The following is a 20,940-nucleotide window of genomic DNA, read 5'->3' as shown; positions in this document are numbered from 1 at the left end:
CACAATACAGTCCCCCAAAAAACTGTTCCAGGACTTGAGTATTCACCATCAGAAAAACAGAAATGAACAGTGAAGTGACAAAGTTTGATAGTGATACGATTTTTTTCAGGGTAGTGAAAATTAAGGCCAACCAGATAAACCGCATTTTTTCTGGCCAACCAGAAAAAAACACTCAGCAGGATGCTGAGTGACAGTAAAATGAAAAATTAAATTCCTTGTAGATAAATGTGAGGTGATATACATAGGAAAAATAATTTTAGCCAAAAAGTGATAGTTTTGGCTAGTTATTATCACACAAAAACAGGAACCTGGGCGTATAATAGCTAGTTGTATGAAAATGTCAGCTCAATGCTCAGTAGCAATCAAAAAAGTAAATTGAGTGCTAGGAATTATTGAGAGGAATTGAGAAGGAAACCCAACCAAACAAAAACAATGCTGTACAAAATCTCTAAAAATCCATTTTCAGTAGCATGTGCAATTCTATCTTGCTTTGCATTCATAAATTCCACAGATACATCTCTCACAGGCCTGTCCATTAACATACTAAATAACTTGTTAGTGGTTTTATTCTTGGCATTTCAGTGTGTCACAAAACATTGCACAATTAACAGTGTACCACAGAAACTGCCATTTCAAATGACCTGTAATACTTTTTTTCATCTTCAATGCCCTGCATGTCAGGCTCCACACTCTGAAGGTTCCACAGAACTAAAATTTTAATGACAATTTATTTAGAAGCAAAGGAGAGAAGGAAAATGGCTCAGGAAAGATGTATCTATAACTTAGTTGATATAATGTTTTTCAATGAAGACAGAAAATATCACTACCAGCACTTTTAAAACTGAACTATTTAGTTTCTGAAATGTGCTATTTAATGATATAAGTAACTTATTTCAATAAAAGTAATATTATGAGGAAGTTCCTTAGCTGGTTTTACATTAGAAAAGTTATATATTGGCAATCATTCTCTTAAAGTCTTGTCCAGAAAAATGGAAAAGATTGAGTGAAAATGGCACTTTACCATGCTCTCTTGTCTCAACATAATTGCATGGTTTGCATCACTTTTATATAATGCAATTCCAGAACTATACTGTAAAGAATAGGAATGATTCTAAGAAAAAGGTCAGCTTAGAATTTAACATACTCTGTTCACATATACTCTAAACTGGAATGTTGGATATGCAGAAACACTCTTTTGCATTTAGAAGACAGTTTTGAAAATACAAACCTAAGTCAAGAAGTTTCTTTATCTCTTTAAACCATTGACCAAAAGGGTCTGAGAAGAAGGGATACAGTTTTTCCAGGCTATTAAAATCAGCCTAGGTAATTAAGCAATGAGCAGTAAACACCAGCTTTTTAAAGCAATTCGGTTGTGACACATGCTATGAGCTAACTTCCTTCTGTAGAGGAAGAAAAACATGGAATGAAGTTTTTCAGGAAAAGAGAGAAAGACAGACAAAGGGAAGGACAGAGTGCACTCTAAGCTCAGAGCTTAAACGTCAAAGCACCTCTAGCTCTGCATTAACTAACAGAATTCCCCCTCCACAGATTAGCTGAAAGGCAGCAAGATTCATTTCATTAAAGTTAAATGTGCAGAAAATGGAATCATAGTAATCCTCACTGACATGTTTACACATACAGTCTGCTGAGCATCTATGTCTGTTATTTGATAAGAAGCATTGAAATAGTCTCAGACTTTGAAACAGTGATACCAACTAATCTTATCCTTGCAACTCTTACAGATGCCTCAACACATCTAAAAATTTCTCACAGAGAGGTGGTGGTACCTATGGTGTAGTGACCCCCCTCTTGCCATGCCAAGATGCATAATTCTACAGAGGAAAGCTTTGAGCTTCAGCTCATGACCTTTTCCCACTTCACTTTGGAGAGACCTTTTGGGGTGGCTGCACCAGATAAACCTGTTGGCTTGATCATTTTCATAAACAACAGGAAAACTAACTTTATTATCCAGAAGGAATCAAACAGCTTCCCTATCAGAATGAATTAAGCTAATATTGAAGTTTCTAAGTAGATATGTGCCACTTTAACTCTTAATTACCCCTTTCTCCTTTAATGCAAAGCTATGATGAAGTGAGAATGCAGTAATTTGTTGGCCCTGTGAGCCTTCTCAGTAAGAGATATTATCAATATACCTATGGTTCATTCACCATGTTGTTTCATCAGTTATTATACGTGTTATCTATTATATGTTTATACATGTTATTATATGTGTATATAATACACACACACACATATATATACATACATATATAATATATACACATACATATATATTACATGTTTTATACTATATGTGCAGTGTCTTCAAATGTGACATCAGTATGAAATGTTCATTGCACTTTAGAGACTAGATCGCATAGCAATTCTCTGCTGGATTAATTTTAACCAAGTTCTGCTATCATTCTTCAACCTGTCAGTTTGTGAAACCACCCTCTGCCCCACGTTAGCTTTCCTACCACATGACCTGTAGAGCCTCCACTCCTCACCACCCTATCTATGAACAGCACAGAGCTTTAGCAGCTGCTCGTTTCCCTACTCCCAATTAGTGTGACTCCAAACCACAGGCTGCCAGCTGAACTCAGTTATTCCCTGGGGTGCCACGCCAATCAATTAAACAAATTGATTTTGTAGAATGGTTTTGTTGAAGTTAAACAGAAATGCTTAAAGGCTGTTTTGTACATTCAACTTGAGATGTACTTCATACCTCTTAATCTGTACAAAAGCCTGTTCCCTTCCTGCCATCTCACATAAACCTAAGAAAGCTGGTTTGTTTTTCTTTCCATACAATGCTTTTCACAGTTTGACAGTTAGGTGTTGGAGGGGTTCTCCTTTCTAGTGTTGAATTCCCAACTCACACTATAAAGTAGAAGACATTCCTGCAAATTATAAAGAGAAAAGATTTCATCCCAATGCTCCCTACTTCCTTCATCAGTAAGCATTTGATCTCTAGTTGATTCTCTTGAAGAATTATGATAATCTAGAAAACAATAAAGGTATTATATCTACATCTCCAGTACCTAATGCAGATTCCTGTTCTACTACATATCTGTGCCAGAGGTAATCAACCTTACAGTTCTGCCCTATTTATAGTATATTTATAAGCCATTTAGCCAGAGAAGGAGACTCCAGAGGGGGCTACAGGAGAATAGGGATAGCAAAATGAAATATGAAAGAGACTCTGCAGAAAAGAGAATGCTAGATGTTTTTAGATATGGCAATGTTTCATGAAGATATTTTATTTATCTACATATTACTGGCCAAACAAAGATCTTTGTGCCTGGATAGCAGACACAAAATGTGTTTCTTCACATTTACACTGCTAGATTTAGTATACCTGAAAAATTTCTATTACAGATTAGAAGGAAAATGTTGAGGACTGATAACATTTCTGTTTGAAACAGATTTTTTTTACATTTCTATCCTAAATACTTCACAATGGTTAGAGTTATAAAGAAGACATGTCTCAAGATGAATCAAATATTAGCTCAGCTACAGCCCTTGTTACATTCCTGCATTATGCTTTTAATAAGTGAGAAATTGCTGTGAACAATGCTGTGAGGTTTAGAAACCAGGATATATAGCTATTCATCACATTTTGGATATCAAGAGGGATTAAAATGCATATCCATGATCACTAATCTGCACTAAATCAGGAATTTTGATCTTTCACAGCTGAAGATAGTGAAGGTTTTGCTATTTATTTAATTTTTATTAGAATAAACGCAACATTCTTTTGAAGAGAACTAAAATTTGCTGGGAAAAAGTCCCTGATAATGTTAATCATGATCTTTACTGGGTCATATCTCCAGCACAGACTTCACTTAAAACATTACTGATGTTTGAATCAGCTACTCCCAAAATAATTAGTGGAGGCTAACTATTAGGGGAGAGTTGCTGCAGAAAAAATTTCAGTTACCAAGTGATATACCTTTAAATGAGAAACCAACTGTTGCCAGTATTGAGTTTCTTTCCAGTAATATATGCTGAATATTTATTCTGTAACAAAGCTAAAGAGCAAACTGTGGTGAACAAAAGGATGAGCTGTGTTTCCTGCTACTTTAGTTGCTCAAGTGAACTTTTGATCTTTTTCACAATTTTGGTTAAACCACCTTCATAGCAAAAGGCAATAAGATAATGTCAGCCAGCACTGAAAGCCAGAAGCTTATAATAAAACCAGGGGCTTATAATAAAATCCCTGACAAGTTGTGCAGTGTAGCAGGAAGCTGAACATCAGTGAAAACAGTATATGATGATGTCCTGGGGTGACGTTATGATGCTTGTATCCCCATTCATCTGTTCTGTGCCTTTAAGACCGGCTCTGAAGAGTGGAAGTTTTGTTTGGGTTTCTCTTATCAGGGACACAGAGGCGAGCAGTACATCGGGCTGTTTGTCACTTCTTGCTTAGCTTGCTGCTTTGCTTGCTCCCTTTTCTGCTCTTGCTTCTGCTCTGCTTTTGCCTCTGCTTATTAGCTAGTTGTAGCTAAAAAGTCCACATCCCTTCCTGGACTGTTTCTCCTCTCCTGTTTCTGTGACCATCTGGAACCTGCTCCGGGCTGGGACCTGGGAACACCAAAGGTTCGGCTGCAGCAGCTGGCCCAGCGCCGGAGGGACTGAGAACAGAGCAACCACCCCCGAAAGAGACTTTCTGATTTTGCCATCTTTCTCAGAGCGGTGTCATCGGGTATTGTTCATTTTGTGTGCTGGGGGGGATGCTGTGTCTGTCAAATAAACAGGTTCTTTCCACCTCTCTCCAAGGAAATTTTTCCTGAACCGGTTGGGGGGAGGGCCCGTGTGGGTTTTGCTTTCTGGAGGGGCCCTCCTTTGTAGATTCTTTAACAAATTTGCCCTAAACCAGGACAGATGAACAGGCTCAACTTGGAGCACAATGCCCTTCTGTTCCCTCACCCTGCACCCAAAGACCCCATCTCCATACCCATATGTTTCTTTTTCTCTATTCCTGTCTTTTGACAAGTAAATGTCAAGACCCACAGAACTGACTGTTGCACCAGCAGGGCATCATGGAAGCTTGGAAAGCAGCTCATGGTGCTTAGCAAACATGGTGGCTTTCAAGGACACCCCACACACAAAAGGAAAAAACACCAAACCAACACCAATGTGTCTTCCCCTGCCAAATACAAATGATCTTTTTCTTTCATCAAAGTTCAAATTTAGTCCCACTGAAATAATTTGTATTTATAAGGAGAAAGAAGGCAAAGCTATTTTTACCTTCTACTACTAACAGAATTTCTTAATCTCTTCCATGTAATCACTTTCTGTAGACCAAGCCTTTTTAAGAGGTCTGCTCTCCCAATGTCCTTGTTGTGTGCACAGTGCTCCAATGACATTAATGAATGCTGAGCACATGATTTGAGCACAGACTGATTCCTGTCATTTCGAGTGCTAAGAGCTCGTAACAGAAATGATGTGGTCCATGGTGAGGCACTGGAACAAGCTGCCCAGAAAAGCTGTGGATGCCTCAACCTTGGCAGGCTGGATGATGCTTTGAGCAACTTGGTCTAGTGAAAGGTGCCCATGGCAGAGGGGTTGGAACTAGATGACCTTTAAGATCCCTCCTAACTCAAACCATTCTATGATTTATGATTTTTAATTTGCCTTATAATTGGACTCTTCCTGTCAAAAAAGAATCACCCTAAAACTCTATTATCAATGTTTTTATACATAAGGGATTATTCCTAAGTGTTACTTTTATATTTTTGTTAGTATCATCAGTAATAAATTAATGCCAACAATTATTCTGGAAAACACACAATGCATAGTTTTATGAGTACAAAACATTTTCCACCTACAAATGTCACCTCCAGCTGGGGGTATATAGATGCAAGTGATGCACTTGCAAAAGAAAGTCCATCCATGTTGTCTCTCATAACCAATCAAAATACATTCCAAAAACACAATATGTTCCACCTCACTCCTTGACACAGGGGAGTCAGCAAATGCCACTGTTCAATTAACATGGAAGGGCCTTTAAAAACAATAAAGTAATTAGACACATTCATGAGAGACAATTATGTCATGTAAAGATAAGCATTCCCGGAAGAGCTTTAGCCTTTATTAGAAAAGAACATTTTTTACAATTTTCCTCTCAAATTAATTTCACAGACATGCAAGGTGTGATGGGAAAATGGCACCACTCTCATCAGCCTTAAAAGCATATGATATGAATGAGGTCTCCAGCATGGCACTGGCTGCAATAAATTATCAAGTGTGCGTTCTGTTTTCTGAAATGGGCTCAATTTATCATTTTATTGAAAAGGTTCCATTATGCTAATGTCTTATAAAATCACTTTCTGCTGTTGCTAGAAGGTGAAGAGGGGATATCAATTTTTATATATAGAATCTGGAAGTATTGCTGCAGTGAATTGTCAAGGGTTAATAACTCTAAAAGAAGATAAAATATACATAAGAGCAAACTTCCAAGGACTTTGTAATGACAAATTTTCATAACCCTACTGGAAGTAGAATAGTTTTCTTAAGCTTAACTCTCTTAAAAGAAATGTTGAAAGAATTAGAAACCGCTAATTTCTGGGTTGAAAACTCTCTTCTCCAATCAAGCCTTGAATTGACACTGGAGACTGGTTTTTTCCAATGAAGGTCAGAATAGAAAATACCATTACCAATCTTGTCAACTTGCCCAGATAACAAATATGAAGGATAATCAGACAGGGCTACATGGGTGATTATTTGAAAAGGGGAATACTCCTTCTCTAAATAAAACTTTTTGTAATAAGAACATATTTTCTTTTGAATTATTGTATTCAAAATAGGAAAGAATTAAAAGAGGAGAAGTGGATTTAGATAGGCAATATATTTGATCCCACATAATAGTAATTCTGTGGTTTTGTGGTTTGTACCCAAAAAACTTCTTTTTTGCTGTGCATCAAAAAGACAGTACTGTTTCAGAAACATCCTATTTTTAACAGGAAACATTTTCCTAGGGGAAAATGAGTATGTTCCTCTGAACATACTCATAGAGCATAATCCAAGAAAGTACAGCATCAAGAGGGATAATTTAATATATACTGACATTAGCAAGCCACCCAGGAAAGGAATTGAGTCACCATTCCTGGAGGTATTTAAAGTTCAGATGTGGCACTTAGGAACATAGTTCAGTGGTGGACTTGGTAGTGATGTGTTAACCTTTGGACACAATGACCTAAAGGTCTCTTCCAACCTAAACAATTCCATGACTCCAGGACTGCAATATATTTTAGCAGTCAAAAACAAGCGGACCTAGAGCACTCTAACCATCATCTCATTGGATCATCAATGAAAACCCTTCTGGATCTTGCAGATTCAAACATGGATCACAGTTCAACAACTTCTGTCATAAAATATTTATGAAACAGCTTGGGAACTTGAAATTTTTGAAAAACTCTCATTCAATATGTAGGAAATATTTACTGCAATTGAGTTAAAATGAAATCCAATGTCTCTTTACACTATGAAAATGATAATGCCATACTCTTCTATTAATGCAAAAGGATTTTTAGACCTGAGATGCACATACTTAAAAGATGCTACTTCTGCAAAACATGTTCTAACACTGTGACAATCTAGTCAGGCACAATGTGCAAAAATTTTGCATCATGTGAGCAGTGTGACTACCTAATCAAAAAAGAGGTGTGTAGTTGCACACATCATTGTCTTAGGAGGCATTCACATCACAAAATCTTGTAAAACAAAACAGAACAAAACAAAACATGCATGAGGGACTGCAAATGGGTACAACATCTCCTAGGTATGGAACACACATGAAAGGTAGCTAGCAAAACAAAAACAATGGAAGCAGTGAGGAGAACAAAGGAGATTCAGGACTAGGACAAGAAGTATAAAACTTATCAAATAGGAAAGGAAAAATGGAGAGGAAGGAAGACAAGTGTTTTAGTTCCAGCTTCTCTTTTAAAAGAGCTCTCAGGCCCAATGAACTCAACACTTGTGACTACAACACATCACTGCAATGAACATGGCATCAGGTTATGGCACTGTACACTGACAGCAAATTTAAAATAAAAAGCCTAACAGTGAAAGTCTAACAGTTTAATGTATGCAATGAAGGCACAGTGATAGCATTTAACAATGGGCCAGACCTAACCACTAGCACAGAGAGACCTGTGCAGGAATTCAATGCAGGAATTTTGTAAAAATTTGTTTTGACCTTTAAAATAGAACTGTACATACAGTAAATTTACAGTGTGTAATGAAGACAAATGCAGCCTCGCTTCCCAGAAACTATTTTTTTAAATCAGGACTAGTGTATTATTTCTGACCTGGTATTCTGTTCTGCATTTCTTAAAAATGTAAATTAATACCTTCCCTTTTCTGAGAGTAAATTGATCCTCAAATTAGTATTGTAGTTAATATTTAAAAGTTTGTAAAATAAAATACTATAAAAATCTGAATCAAATATAGGGTAAATAACAGGGAGCTGCTTGATGCATTTTCATTTAAATTAAAAGTAGTTTAATCCTAATACAACAAAAGTAAACTGCCAGGGCACCAAATCCCAAAATAAATAGTAACCTAACTAGTTACTTGAATATGTCTACTGAAAGAATACATTAGTTGCATATTAAGTAATTTACTACTTTTTCTTGTCCAGCAATATGAATCTTATTCAAATGGATGTCTGTGAAAGAGGACTATCATAAGAATCATGCAACCACCAGGAAATGCTGTATTTATATTTCAAGAAATTTAAGAAAGGTCCATTTAGGCACTCTGGTAATTTGTTTTTAAAACAAAATGTTGATAACTCTAGGAAAAAAGGCCTAATTACTAAATTTAAATTGCATAGAATACTGTTTTTCCTTGTTCAAGCTACTGAATCACAATATCATGGACCTAAGGTATATTTAATTAATTAATTAATGTTATAATTAAGCCACAAAATATTTGCACCTGTGCCAAAAGAAAAAAAAAAATCTTTATGCTGATTAGTTTCCTTTGAAAAAAAATGCAGTTCAATGACATGAGGAATTTTAGGAACCCTTTTTTACCTCTTTTAAGGGAATAGTAAATTCTTAGATATTCGTATTTGTAACACAGAAAAGCAAATATTAGGTCAGAGCTTCATGTTTCTGAGTGACAATAAAAATGTTCTTTCCACACTGGAACCCATTCTGAAAGGATGAGTGCTCGTATTTTGCTGAAATTCTCAAAAAGGGATAAGAAATAGCTGCAGTTGTTCTCAGGTTCTCAGGTTGGTACTGGGCAGTGCTATTCAGCCTCGCACCCCATGCTGACGGGGAGGTAGATGTACACCATAACCCTGCCCAACCTGAATCTAATCAGAGATTATAAGGTCTATAAAACTGTGAAGTAATTTTACAGTACTTCAGGAGTTTAGACTGCTCATTTACTTCTAACAGATTTGACACACAAATTCTTATCCTTTTAGGCTTTTTGAGTAAAAGAATTGTAATAAAGTGTAATATCAATTACAGGGCACACGAATTTTTAACACATAGTCATCAGAATACTATTCAAAAACTATATTTAAATGTCAGCAATTGAAATGGTTAAATTGATATGGGTACCAGGACTTGCCTCAGAAGTATGAACAGATGTGGCTAGCTCTAAATTGTGGCCTTCCCTTCAAAGTGTTTTTTACTGTCTCTTTCATGGAATCAGACACTTACATGGAATGGGCACCAGTTCATCCCTTCATGCATCACTATCAATACTGAGGTTTTGGTAATGACCGTTTCATCTGCCTTAAGTGATACTTGTATTATTGGGAAAAACAAGAAGTTTAAACATATATTAAGTTTTGGTAAAGCATGTCCTAACTAGATGGAAAATAATCAATCTTTTTTTGCTAGAATTTACAGCCCGGCACACCTAAGTCAGTGTATACCAGTACTTTATTAACTCTTCTATGAACAGAAGAAGATGCAAAGATAAGGAATCAGAGGTGACTTACATGCAGGCATTTGTAAAAGTCTACCAAAAGAACACCAGGATTTTTATTTGGAACTGATGAGATGAACATTTATTTTAAATTTAAAAATAAAACACCTTAAGTAATGATGACCACATCTACTTGATTCAGACAAAATAATAAACCAGCTGAGTAACCTGGAAATTATGTAAGTAACAATGTCATCTTACAGAAAACATATTCTGCTGAATTAACTCTATTTTTTCATATTACAAATTTACTTGACATCAGTCATACATTTAAAAAGGGGAGGGAATGGGATTCTGCAGTCTGACTTCCTGCCTAGTACCATCCATACTACTTCTAGGTTGAAGTCCTGTCTTCATGCTTCAGAAAAAATGTTCTACATTTTTTTAAATGGACAAATGTGGAGATTTCTTGTAAGCTAGGATAGCTTGCATTGGTGGTTGATTTCCTGGCAAGTTAAAATCCATGTGTGGTATTTGTATTTAGTGGCTTGCACTTTCTAGGCAATGAGAGCTAAAATCCTAAAACAGCTGGTAAAATCTAATATTCCCAGATTACCAAACTTCCAATCCACAGATGCCAAAACAAATATAAACCAATCATAATGTGTACTTTTGTAGGATTCTCATGACTCTTTCCTGAACCTTCTCACAGTTTAGACATCAAAACAGTGAGTTATATTGGTTTCAATTATGCAAGTGTCAAAAGCAGAGAAAAAAAATTTTCTCCACTCCACTCTGTTTTCTGTTTATACTTCCAAATAGTCTATTGGCTTTTTTGAATCTGAAATCATGATGCATTCTCATATTCAGCAGATGAGTCATACAAACCCTTATGTTTTACAGATTCATTGTTTTTCAAGTAGAAATCAGAGAATCACAGAATTGTTAAGGTTAGAAAAGACCTCTAAAGTCATTGAGTCCAACCATTATCTCTTAATCTTATACATGTACTTACTTACATGCAACCATTATGGAACATTATTTACATTTATTTATATTGTGTTTATTAAACCTCTTTGTCCCAGATTTTGGACAGATGCAAATTAGAAGGGGGTGAAGTAGAATGAAAGTCCTGCGCTGAGATTTTTTACATGTCCATTTTCTAGTTCTAGTCCACTAGAAATCATGCAATGGTTTCAGAACAAGGAAACAAGAACAAAACAACCAAACAAACAAACAAAATCTCCAAGAACTACGACAACAAAAACTGAGAAGAAAAGGCATTTCTATTAGTTTTGTCTGCAAAGACAGGAAACCTGGAATTCTTTGATGAAGAGATTATTTGGATTCATTTTCATGTTTTTTTCAACTTGTTAATGACTTTCAAACTTCTGAATTTCTCTTAGAGAAACACACTGTAGTCTAAAAACTACAGTGCAAGTAAGATGCATCTCCAGACCAGTTAGGAGCTGGTTTCATTACTCACACAAGAGTGAGGGTGAGCTGGGAGGAGGATGTCCTGTTCCATGCTTCTGCAAGGAGCAAATGATACCCTGGGTGGGGACACTCTGCCAGGCCATAAGGGTTTTTGTCTCATCAAGTGCAGCAGTTCATGGTACCTAAGTATATTACTTATATAATAGCAGTACAGAATAACATGAGTTGCCTCCCTCCTGGTTTGTCTGGTGAAATTTTGGTCTCTAAGCATTCACATAAATACTTCAAAAATAATGTTTTAGCAGTCAAATGCTGCTAAAGCTTCTGGGAGAAGCTCTTGTGATGTGAAAATTACCACAAACTTTTTTCCTCAGAATTCAAAGGAGGGCAAATAAAATCAGGGCAGGAACATGGGGTCAGCAGAACAAATAGAAATAACTTAGGCTTCAGAAAGACTTACAGTCTCAGTGTTTACTGTTGCAATTATGAAATAGCTGTGCAGCACATCTGACTAAACAATATTAATTTAATCAAATAATTAAACATTAAACATTTGTCTCTAAATTTTATGTTTAAATTTGTCATGTATACATGGAACAATAAAGATTGTACTTCATTCACCTGTCCAGGTTGATGCTGTAGACTGATGTCCACAACCATTCATCTCCTAGGACAAGAACTTGGAAATTGTAATTTCAGCTATCAATGATGGTACCTACTTTCTTAAACCACTCATTCCCACTACTATTAGTCATTTCATTTATGCCAAAGGAAATCCTTGCTACACAGTAAAGTTTACTGCAAAACTGATCTTTGGAATAATCTTTCTTTTTTTTTTTTTTTTTTTAAGTGACTACAAATTAACTCACCCTAAATCCATAAGGAAAAATATAGTTCCCCATATTGAACAAAGGGATGGAGCTGAACATACAAAAGGACAAATTTTAATAGTGAGGATCAAAACAAGGAAAGAAGTTAACAGGCCTTTAAAAAGAACTTATAATTGACATCCTTCCACAAAGAATTATCAGTCATTAGAGTGTGTCTTCTTTTTTTTCTTTTATGATAAAAAGTCTTTTTAATTTAATCACAGATAAAACTAGCCCACATATTTTATCAATGCATTTTGTCCTCATGGATTCTGCCATGAAAATATTTGCTGCAATAGAAGACACCTGTCAGTTAATGCTTAGCTTCACAGAGTTTGTAATCTGTGGATAAAAATGTCACATGACACATTTTAAGAGTCCTTGCACATATACAGAGTAGTCTGTAAAGTCAAGCACAGCTATGAAATCCCTCTACATATTTCATATTTACAGTAATGAAAAAGTAAATATGTGGTAATGTTTAAAAGCTCACACTTGTGCCTTTCATCTGAGAGTAAGCCCAGGCTGAAGACCTGTCCCTAGTTTACCAGATTCAAATCAGCATGCACCCCTCTTATCTCATTACTCATTCAGATTGGGAGATGTGGATCATTAAGCTGGGTACTAATTTGCTCCTAAACCACACTCATTCATCATTAGTTGTCAGTGAGAGGTTGACCAAGTCAGTTGTGGAATACTTCAGTGACCCTGCTATGGATTGTATATTTTCTGCATGAGCTACTTAATAAATTCTTTAGAAGTTATTTTAACAGTTTTAGTAGCCATTTGGTTAAGCAAGATGATTTCTGTGGCCAGGTTAGTCACAGAGGTATCTCTGACATATTCACAATTTATCTTCTGTATTCTGGATATATATGTTTGCTATTACCTTCTGTGCTGTGCAAAAAGGCTATTTATGTACTGTTCTTCATAAAAAGACATCTCTGATGGACTATTATGATAAATCACACCAGTATCTGGTATTGCACAGAATGATGTATCTTCACTGGGGCAAGAGGGTCAGTAAGATCATTTTGCAGTAACCTGCGCCTCAGATTATTTTTCACAATGAAGATATTCTCAGTAACCATTTGATGGATGAAGAACTACAAATGTCCATAGTATGAATCATCACCATCATGTGTTGTGCCAGCAAAGCTTTAGGAAATCTTAAATAGATTGTAAATATTTTTTAATAAATGTATGGGTATGAAAGCATCCCAACAGATTGGGAATTAAGGCCATTTGTAAGGCATCAGCTGCGCAACATTCTAGTTAAGGAAACTTCTATAATGGAAATTTTACAGAGACTATATTTTACCTTCTCACAAACCTCTGGGGGTTTTGTCATTTTACAATAATTTATAAAAATATGAGCATAATACAGGTTAGATATAGGAACAACACAGGAACCACTAATTTTATTCACAAAGCAAACTTATTTTTCTAGAAAACACATTAGATGCTCATCATCTTAATATTGTTGTATTTTTTGTGTAAGCAATAAAATAAACCATATATTTTAGGGGCTTTTTCCCCGTCATATGGAACTAGAACTGTTCATCCTAAGAAAGAAAAAGATACATTAAAAATGTATATTGAAATGTACTAAGGCCCTGAATTACCTGATTTTTCAGCAGGAGGTGAAGCACTGCTTTTTCCGGGATCCAGAATAACTGCCAACCCTGCAGAGACTGATGGGAGGATGCTGGTACTGAGATCTATGCGAGTTAAACTCTCAGGTTCTCTTTTCAAGGCTTTTAGAACACCTCCAACGCAGCTATCTTCTGTCTTCTCCTTGTTCTGACTGTTGTTCTGTGGACTCTGAACAATATGAACAATGCTCTGCTGGGCTAGGTCACAGTTCTGTAACACAAAACCAAAATTGTGATAAATAATTAATTGTGACATAATGGACAAAATCTCTCTATCTCCAATTCGTTATTTGTTAAATGGTCTCCAAACCATTTTGTGGAGAATTTCAGTGTGCAGTAATGGAGTTTAAGGCAAACTGACAAGTGTAAATTGCTGGAATTAGGATTACTTGCATTGCCAAAAGGGTCACAACGCTTACAAGTGCTAAACATTTAACAAAGAAATAGTGGACCAGAGCCAACAGCTCTAAATAAGTCAGGTTTATTGGCACAAAGTAAAAAATCTCCAGAGGGAGCATTACTAAATCAAGCACTAAGAATATTCAACACTTAAGAGGCACTTGCGCAGATAATGCTGAAACACACTCTTCATGTAGTGATTTAGGGTCAAACTTCATGATCACAGAGAGTTCATGAACAAGCTACTCTAAAATATTTATATAATCAGAGACAGGAAAGATTATGCTATTGATGAAGAGTGATACTATTTCATCTCTGTAATTTAATTCTTAGTTTAAATCTGGGTTTAGATGTAGACTCAGTATGAGTTTTCCATTCTTTCCAAAAAAAGACATTTAACTATTGACTTTATATAGACTTGAGAGAAAGCCTGTGGAACACCTCACAAATGTTGTGGCCATTCATGACAAAACAGAAGAACTGCTAGCCATTTTAGCCCAAAATGAGACCATTTGATGGTCTCACATATTCAGAAGCTTCTCCTCCTTTTCTGTCCTCACCAGAGGCGATTCTTAGACAGTCTTTCCAGAATGTGTGTCTAAGAAGATAGCAGGGTAAATAAGGACCTTGTGAAAGGTTTATACATGATAAATCAGGATGTCTTTCATCCTTTTCACCTTGTTCAGCATTTTCACAATACAGAACAGAAAAGCAAAATATTATGCCAGAAATAGAATTTATAAAGATTTTGGAAGACCTATCATTAACAAAGGTCTTTCAAGAAAGACTTGTATTGATCTTTCCACAACATACCTTGCAAGAAAAATTGTTCTTTATTCAGTGATACCTTCTGGAGAACCACGCCTAATTCTTCAGTGTCATGAATGAACATAAGCATCAGCCTACACAGAAAGTGAGTAGTCTGTCAAAAAATTAATTTTCTAATTCTATGTAGCATCATTAGGTTGGCCATCTCTGCAGTGAAATGTCAAGACAGATTGTTGAATCCATTTGGGAGAAACAGAAAGAGTTCTGATGCATTTGTATCTACATTTGTATCTTCTGATCTTTGTATCCACAGAATATTTAAAAATTGTCATTTTTATATGCAAATACTATACCCATTTCAATTGCAAAAGACTCCTTCACAGAGATTTTAGTGCTCTTTATACCCTCATTCTCCCATGCTTTCTTCTGCCACTTCTTTTCTGATCTCCTTTTTGTTGAGTGGTTTTCCTTCATTCTCTTACATTATTTCTCAGTACTTCCCCCTCTGCACTTTCTTTTTATGCAATGTAATTTAAAGAACAAAAATCTGGATTTTGTTTTGTTTTAACTGAATTTTCAATAACACAGTCTCTCCTAAGTGAAGCAGTAATCAGCCAACACATATTTGTTAGAGCAAAGACACTGCAGTCTTAATATTCAATCAAAGCAATTATTAGATTTCAACCTTAAAAGATCATGTTGACATTAAAAGTCTCTCCTATTTTTTTTACACCTTGTTGCCCATAGCATTTTAACAAGATCCATTTAAATAGCTCAATCATTTCATTCATTAACACAATATGCAAAACTTGTCTGTCACTCTAAAACTTCATCCACTAAGAATACTGTGCAGCATTAAAGAATTTATTAATCTAAAACAAATTATTAATGAAATTAATAACTAGGCAAATGAGGAGCTCAAAAGTGATTTGCTCAGTTACAGTGAGAGTTTAAAAAGAGAAATAGGTATTTATGTGAAAACTCACAACCTTGGAAACCGCTAATAAACTGTCAATCAGTCATACTCTGTTTTAATGATCCCCTCTTCTGGCAGTTTTGCTTGCTTAAGCAGCCAGTGTTCTGCCTTTTGGTTTTTTTTCTCAGTATTTTCTGTCCTTTTCAGTAGGTTGTTTTTTATTTTTTAAATCTTGCATCAGTTCCTGGTTCAGCTCACTGCCTGATGCTGTGCTACAATCACACTGAGGGCATAATGCATATGAGAAAATAAAAGAGATGGAAAGAGCTACTTAAACAAAACAAAATTCCCCAACAATTCTGCCACAAATGTTTTCAACCATTCTTCTTTGATCTTGGCTACTGTACATGGTCATTTGCCTGGGTATATCAATTGATCTTTTAAAAGTATAGGTCCTTTCCAGGTTCTTTTTCAAGCTGAAGGCTTTGTGGTTAGCTCAGAAACAATGGAAAGGCTGAGAAAATAGAACTCCATCTATTCGCTCTTCAGCAATATCAAGAACTACATATTCAGAAAAAGCTGCAAAATTCGCACTTTAGGCAGTTCTACAGATTGCCTCAGCTGGTTAGAGCACAGTGCTCTAGGTTGTGGATTTGATCCCTGCATGGGCCATTCACTTCAGAGTCGGACTCAATCATCCTTATGGGCCTCCTCTAACTCAGAATATTCTGTGATTCTGTATATGACCATAGCAATAGTGGTTTTTAATATTTCCCTTAATAAAATTTTAAGAGGACAGATGAACATATTGTATCTGAGCTTTCTTCCATCTCTTTATCTAAAACAAAACCAAGATTTGACAGATTGAACATCACTACTGTTGCGGTGTGTTGCAATGCCAATGTATTGGATTAGGAATCCCAATAACTACTGATGATGACAGTGCAGATAATGGTCTCAGGAAAGCTTAATTAGTGGATATCAGGATAACTTTCAAAGAGCAGGTAGGAGAAAGACACAACATCTTGTGATATTTAGCCTGCGTAGATTTCATATGGAAGCCACTGAGCAATAACAAACATAGAACCCTAAAGCATCAGTTTTGTAAGGTTTTTCTGAGTACATTAAAACTGAATTTGGCTTGTGTTTAAAGGAGGAAACTAACCCTCAACCTTTGTAAGAAAAGAGATAAAACAGTACAAGAAAAAAATAAAAATAGTTGCCATCATACATTAATTGTGGAGAGATCTGGATGGGAATATAACCAAATATTTCCCAGAATATGGGTGATTAATGCTTTATAGCAGATTATCTTTCATGGGCAATAGATGGGCTAAGTCTGCAACTTCTTCTTTGAGAAATGAGGTAGAATTCTAGCTGTTTCTGTGAGAGTTTAGTTGTGCCTTAGGTTACTATTGTAAGATACAATTATTTATGTCAATGTCACTTTTGTTTCCTTCATGTATTTGTTTTACGCCTCAGGAAACATGCTTTTAAGTATATCTATTATTAATGATTCTAGAGATATTGTCCTGTCTTATCTGTTGATTCAAATTAATGCCTGTGTGCCATATTCCAATGGGAAAAACTGCAAGTGTATAAAAAGCAGATTGTGAAGTATCTTCTTTCACAAGAGCAAAGGGAAGTGAGATGATCAAAAAATTATGAAACTCAGCAATAAGGACTGGTTCTTTAGAGAAAATGGGTTTTGGCCAACTTGGGAAAATTAATTCATAGCAGAGAAAATTAAAATTAAAACTTTTTTTCATTCAAGCTTTTTACCTTTATCTTTTTTCTGAATTCTCAAGTTGAATTTCACAAGGCTGAATCAGCAAATCCTAAATGAACAACACAATATCCTTTGTTGCTGAGACCAGTGGGCTAACTAGAAGGTCAGCTGGGAAGACTGAAATAAATTATGAAAAGGGAAAAGATGACTGTGTTTAAGTTACTCTGAAATCCTCTTGTTAGGCTCTGGGGAGACCTCACACTGCAGCCTTTCAGTACTTGAAGTAGACTTAGGGAAAAAAAAAACAAAACCTCACAAACAAAAAAACAAAAAAACCACAGGGACTTTTTGCCCGGGCAGATAGTGACAGGCCAATGGGGAACATTTTTAAACAAAAATATTAGATGTCAGGAAGAAATTCTTCACTGAAAGGGTGGTGGGGCAGTGGTACAGGTTGCCCAGAGAAGCTGTGGGTATCTCATACCTGGAAGTGTTCAAGGCCAGGCTGGCTGGGCCCACCTGATCTGGTGGGTGGCATCCCTGTCCACAGTGAGGGGTGGGAATCACATAATCTTTATTGCCCTTTCCAACCCAAACCATTCTGTGGTTCTGATAGATTTCTGTTTGATATCTTCTTTACAACATATTTGGGTAGTAATACCAATACTGAAAGGAATTTTCTCAATCTAACACATATAAACCCAATAGAGAAGTCATATTTTCTGAAGTGCAATACACTTCATTTTGCAGGTTTTTATTTGAAGAAACATTAGAGCAGAAAGTAGTTTGAATCTGAAGTTTTAAATGTGCATATAAAAAAAGCTTGTGATATTTTGCTATGAAAATGAATTTGATAAATTTCCATTTCCTGCTAACCATCAGTTGGGAGTTTTAAGGTGTCAAGGTATTTTTTTATTGCATATCAATCACAAAGAAAAATCCTTCACACTCCACCACCTCTGATTCAGTTGGAAATTCCAACTTTTATGCTGTCTAGAGATTCACACCTTTACCCATGAATCCCTGGGGCCTATTGTGGATACAGTAACAGTTGAATTGTCTAATTGCTGCCTATTTAGATCAAGCAGATCTAAATAGACTGCCTGGTGACATTCCCTAAGAGATTCACATACAGCCAATGATCAAGAAAAGGTGTTTTCTATGAATGATCAACAAAACCCAAAAAGTTGGCTTTCCAGTTTTGTTGGGTTTTTTCCTCCTTAAAAACAGCACAACACATCATTTCAAACCAATGGGATCCCATGTAAAACTGTAGATGACGCACTGATTTTATTGGGAAAATATTTTTTTCAAGGATAATGTACAGAGACATTAAAGATGACCTTCAAAACAGACAAATAATCATATGAAGTTCCCAGAAGAGAGAGAAAAAAAAGCTCAGCAAGTCTTACTCCACTGTTGCTGTAACCCTTTCACAAGGACAGAGTTCAGGTCTCAAAGGCAGCAGAAACAAAAAGGAAATCAATTGGAAGAGGAACACTCTTTCATCCCTTGATCACAATGAATGCAAAAAAGCAAGAAGAAGAAAGCAACATCATGATAATACACTTTATTACACATGAAGCTAAAGCTGGTATATTAGTGAAAGGTATATTAGCAGGTCTATAGTGAATTTGAAAGTGGAGACTACCTAAAATAAAAACCACAGATATAGCAATAATATTCTGTTAAGCCATGTCGGTTTAAGAAATTGGAAGCAAGATTTGCAAGGAGACTTAACATCTTTTATTTGATCAGCTAATATAGAAAGAAAAATCAGCTTCTGGGCTCAGAGAATCTTATGCAGGTCATGGCAAGGGGAAACCTGAAGGGAAAATTAAGCGCTGTTAAAATAATGAAGCAAATCAGCACTCTGATCTGATATCACCATGCATTTGTGTGAATACTGACTGCTCAGTGGCAGTGAACTGAATATTGCTCCGCATGGGGCAAGGGAAAAAAGCCAGTGCATCACCAGCCTAAATTACATGGACCACTTAGCAGTTAAATTTCAGCAATCAGAAACTACTTGCTCTTTTCTGATGCTTTGGAATACATCTATATTTGATTTCAGTTCACCTTTTCAACATTACCAGAGTTATACACTATTGTTCTAGTTTAGCATTCAGAATATTGCGGATGCTAAGCAACACCTAGAAGTAGAAGGAAAAATAGATATATTACTGAAAGCACCACACATTCAAATAAATGTAATGAAAAGGCAGAAAACCCTTCACTTAGCAGAAGAGTTAACTCAGACACATTCAAATTTAGAATTTATTATTTTTTAGAAAAGAGAACAGTTGATGTTGAACAAGAGGAAATAAGTACATTCTGTGGGATTTACTACAGTTCCTTCAGCCAGTGGTCCTTCTGTGTAGCAAGAAGCCCTGACTAGCATTTACAAAAATAAAATCCCCTGATTTACAGTCAAAGACAATAGTTCACATATTACAAAAGTTCTGGTCTGAATGATACTCTTTAAAGAGAAGTAAAAGACTTAGGATTTTATACTGTCTATCCCCTTAATGAGTAAATAATTTGCTGGAAATGGAAATGTATTCAACTAAGTCAGAATTCCCCCTCTTCCTTCACTTACAAATCACTTCATGCTTCATTTCCATCTTTTTCACATTATAACAGAAAAATTTAATGCTAATTTCTAGCTCAGTGGAGGGAATGCAGAGTTAATGCTCAGCTAGGAACGTTGCAGGGTTATTACTTTTTGTACACAATCTAAGACCTTAGCAATGCTATATACATATTTCTAAATGGCATTACTAATAAAATGACATCATTAATATGATAACTTTTCTTGAATGTAGATCTTTTAGCATGAATTCCTAAAAGATATATGAACCCTTCTAACAAATAAAAATGTTTTATTGGCAGCACATGAGATAGTTTGCAATATTAAAATACCTGCTTAGATTATTGTTATTCCCTTCAAAACTCTGCATAATGATCTACAAAAGACACAGAAGGCAGCCAAACTTTTTGATAATATGTTTACAAAGCTATTAGTATCTCCACAGTGACATTAAGAACATATCATGCAATATAAAATGGAAGAGAAATAGTCAAATGAACACTAAATTCACATAAAACTTTTCTCAGTAAATGAAAAACTTTTCCCTTCTTGTAATTTCATATATTGTGCACAAAGAAAAACCTATAAACCCGCCATTTATTATAATGCCTGTTTAGAAAGCAATAAGACAATGAGAAGTTTGTAATGCTATATTAAAAATGAATACAATTAATTCTCATGACCAT

General features: G+C 35.6%; 1 protein-coding gene across 3 annotated transcripts in view; it reads right to left on the bottom strand.

The window, feature by feature from the left end:
- PRKN (parkin RBR E3 ubiquitin protein ligase) overlaps positions 1–20,940 on the bottom strand; it is a 689,640-nt gene that overhangs the window by 454,736 nt on the left and 213,964 nt on the right. For all 3 annotated transcript variants that reach the window (XM_064708670.1, XM_064708671.1, XM_064708669.1), the window contains exon 3: positions 13,823–14,063. In XM_064708670.1, coding sequence (XP_064564740.1) covers positions 13,823–14,063 — 241 coding nt within the window. The remainder of the gene's footprint in view (positions 1–13,822; positions 14,064–20,940) is intronic.

This window comes from Zonotrichia leucophrys, chromosome 3, assembly GCF_028769735.1.
Source record: "Zonotrichia leucophrys gambelii isolate GWCS_2022_RI chromosome 3, RI_Zleu_2.0, whole genome shotgun sequence".
Lineage (NCBI taxonomy): Eukaryota > Metazoa > Chordata > Aves > Passeriformes > Passerellidae > Zonotrichia > Zonotrichia leucophrys.
Note: the sequence above shows the minus strand (reverse complement) of the source record. Positions and strands in the feature narration are given on the sequence as shown.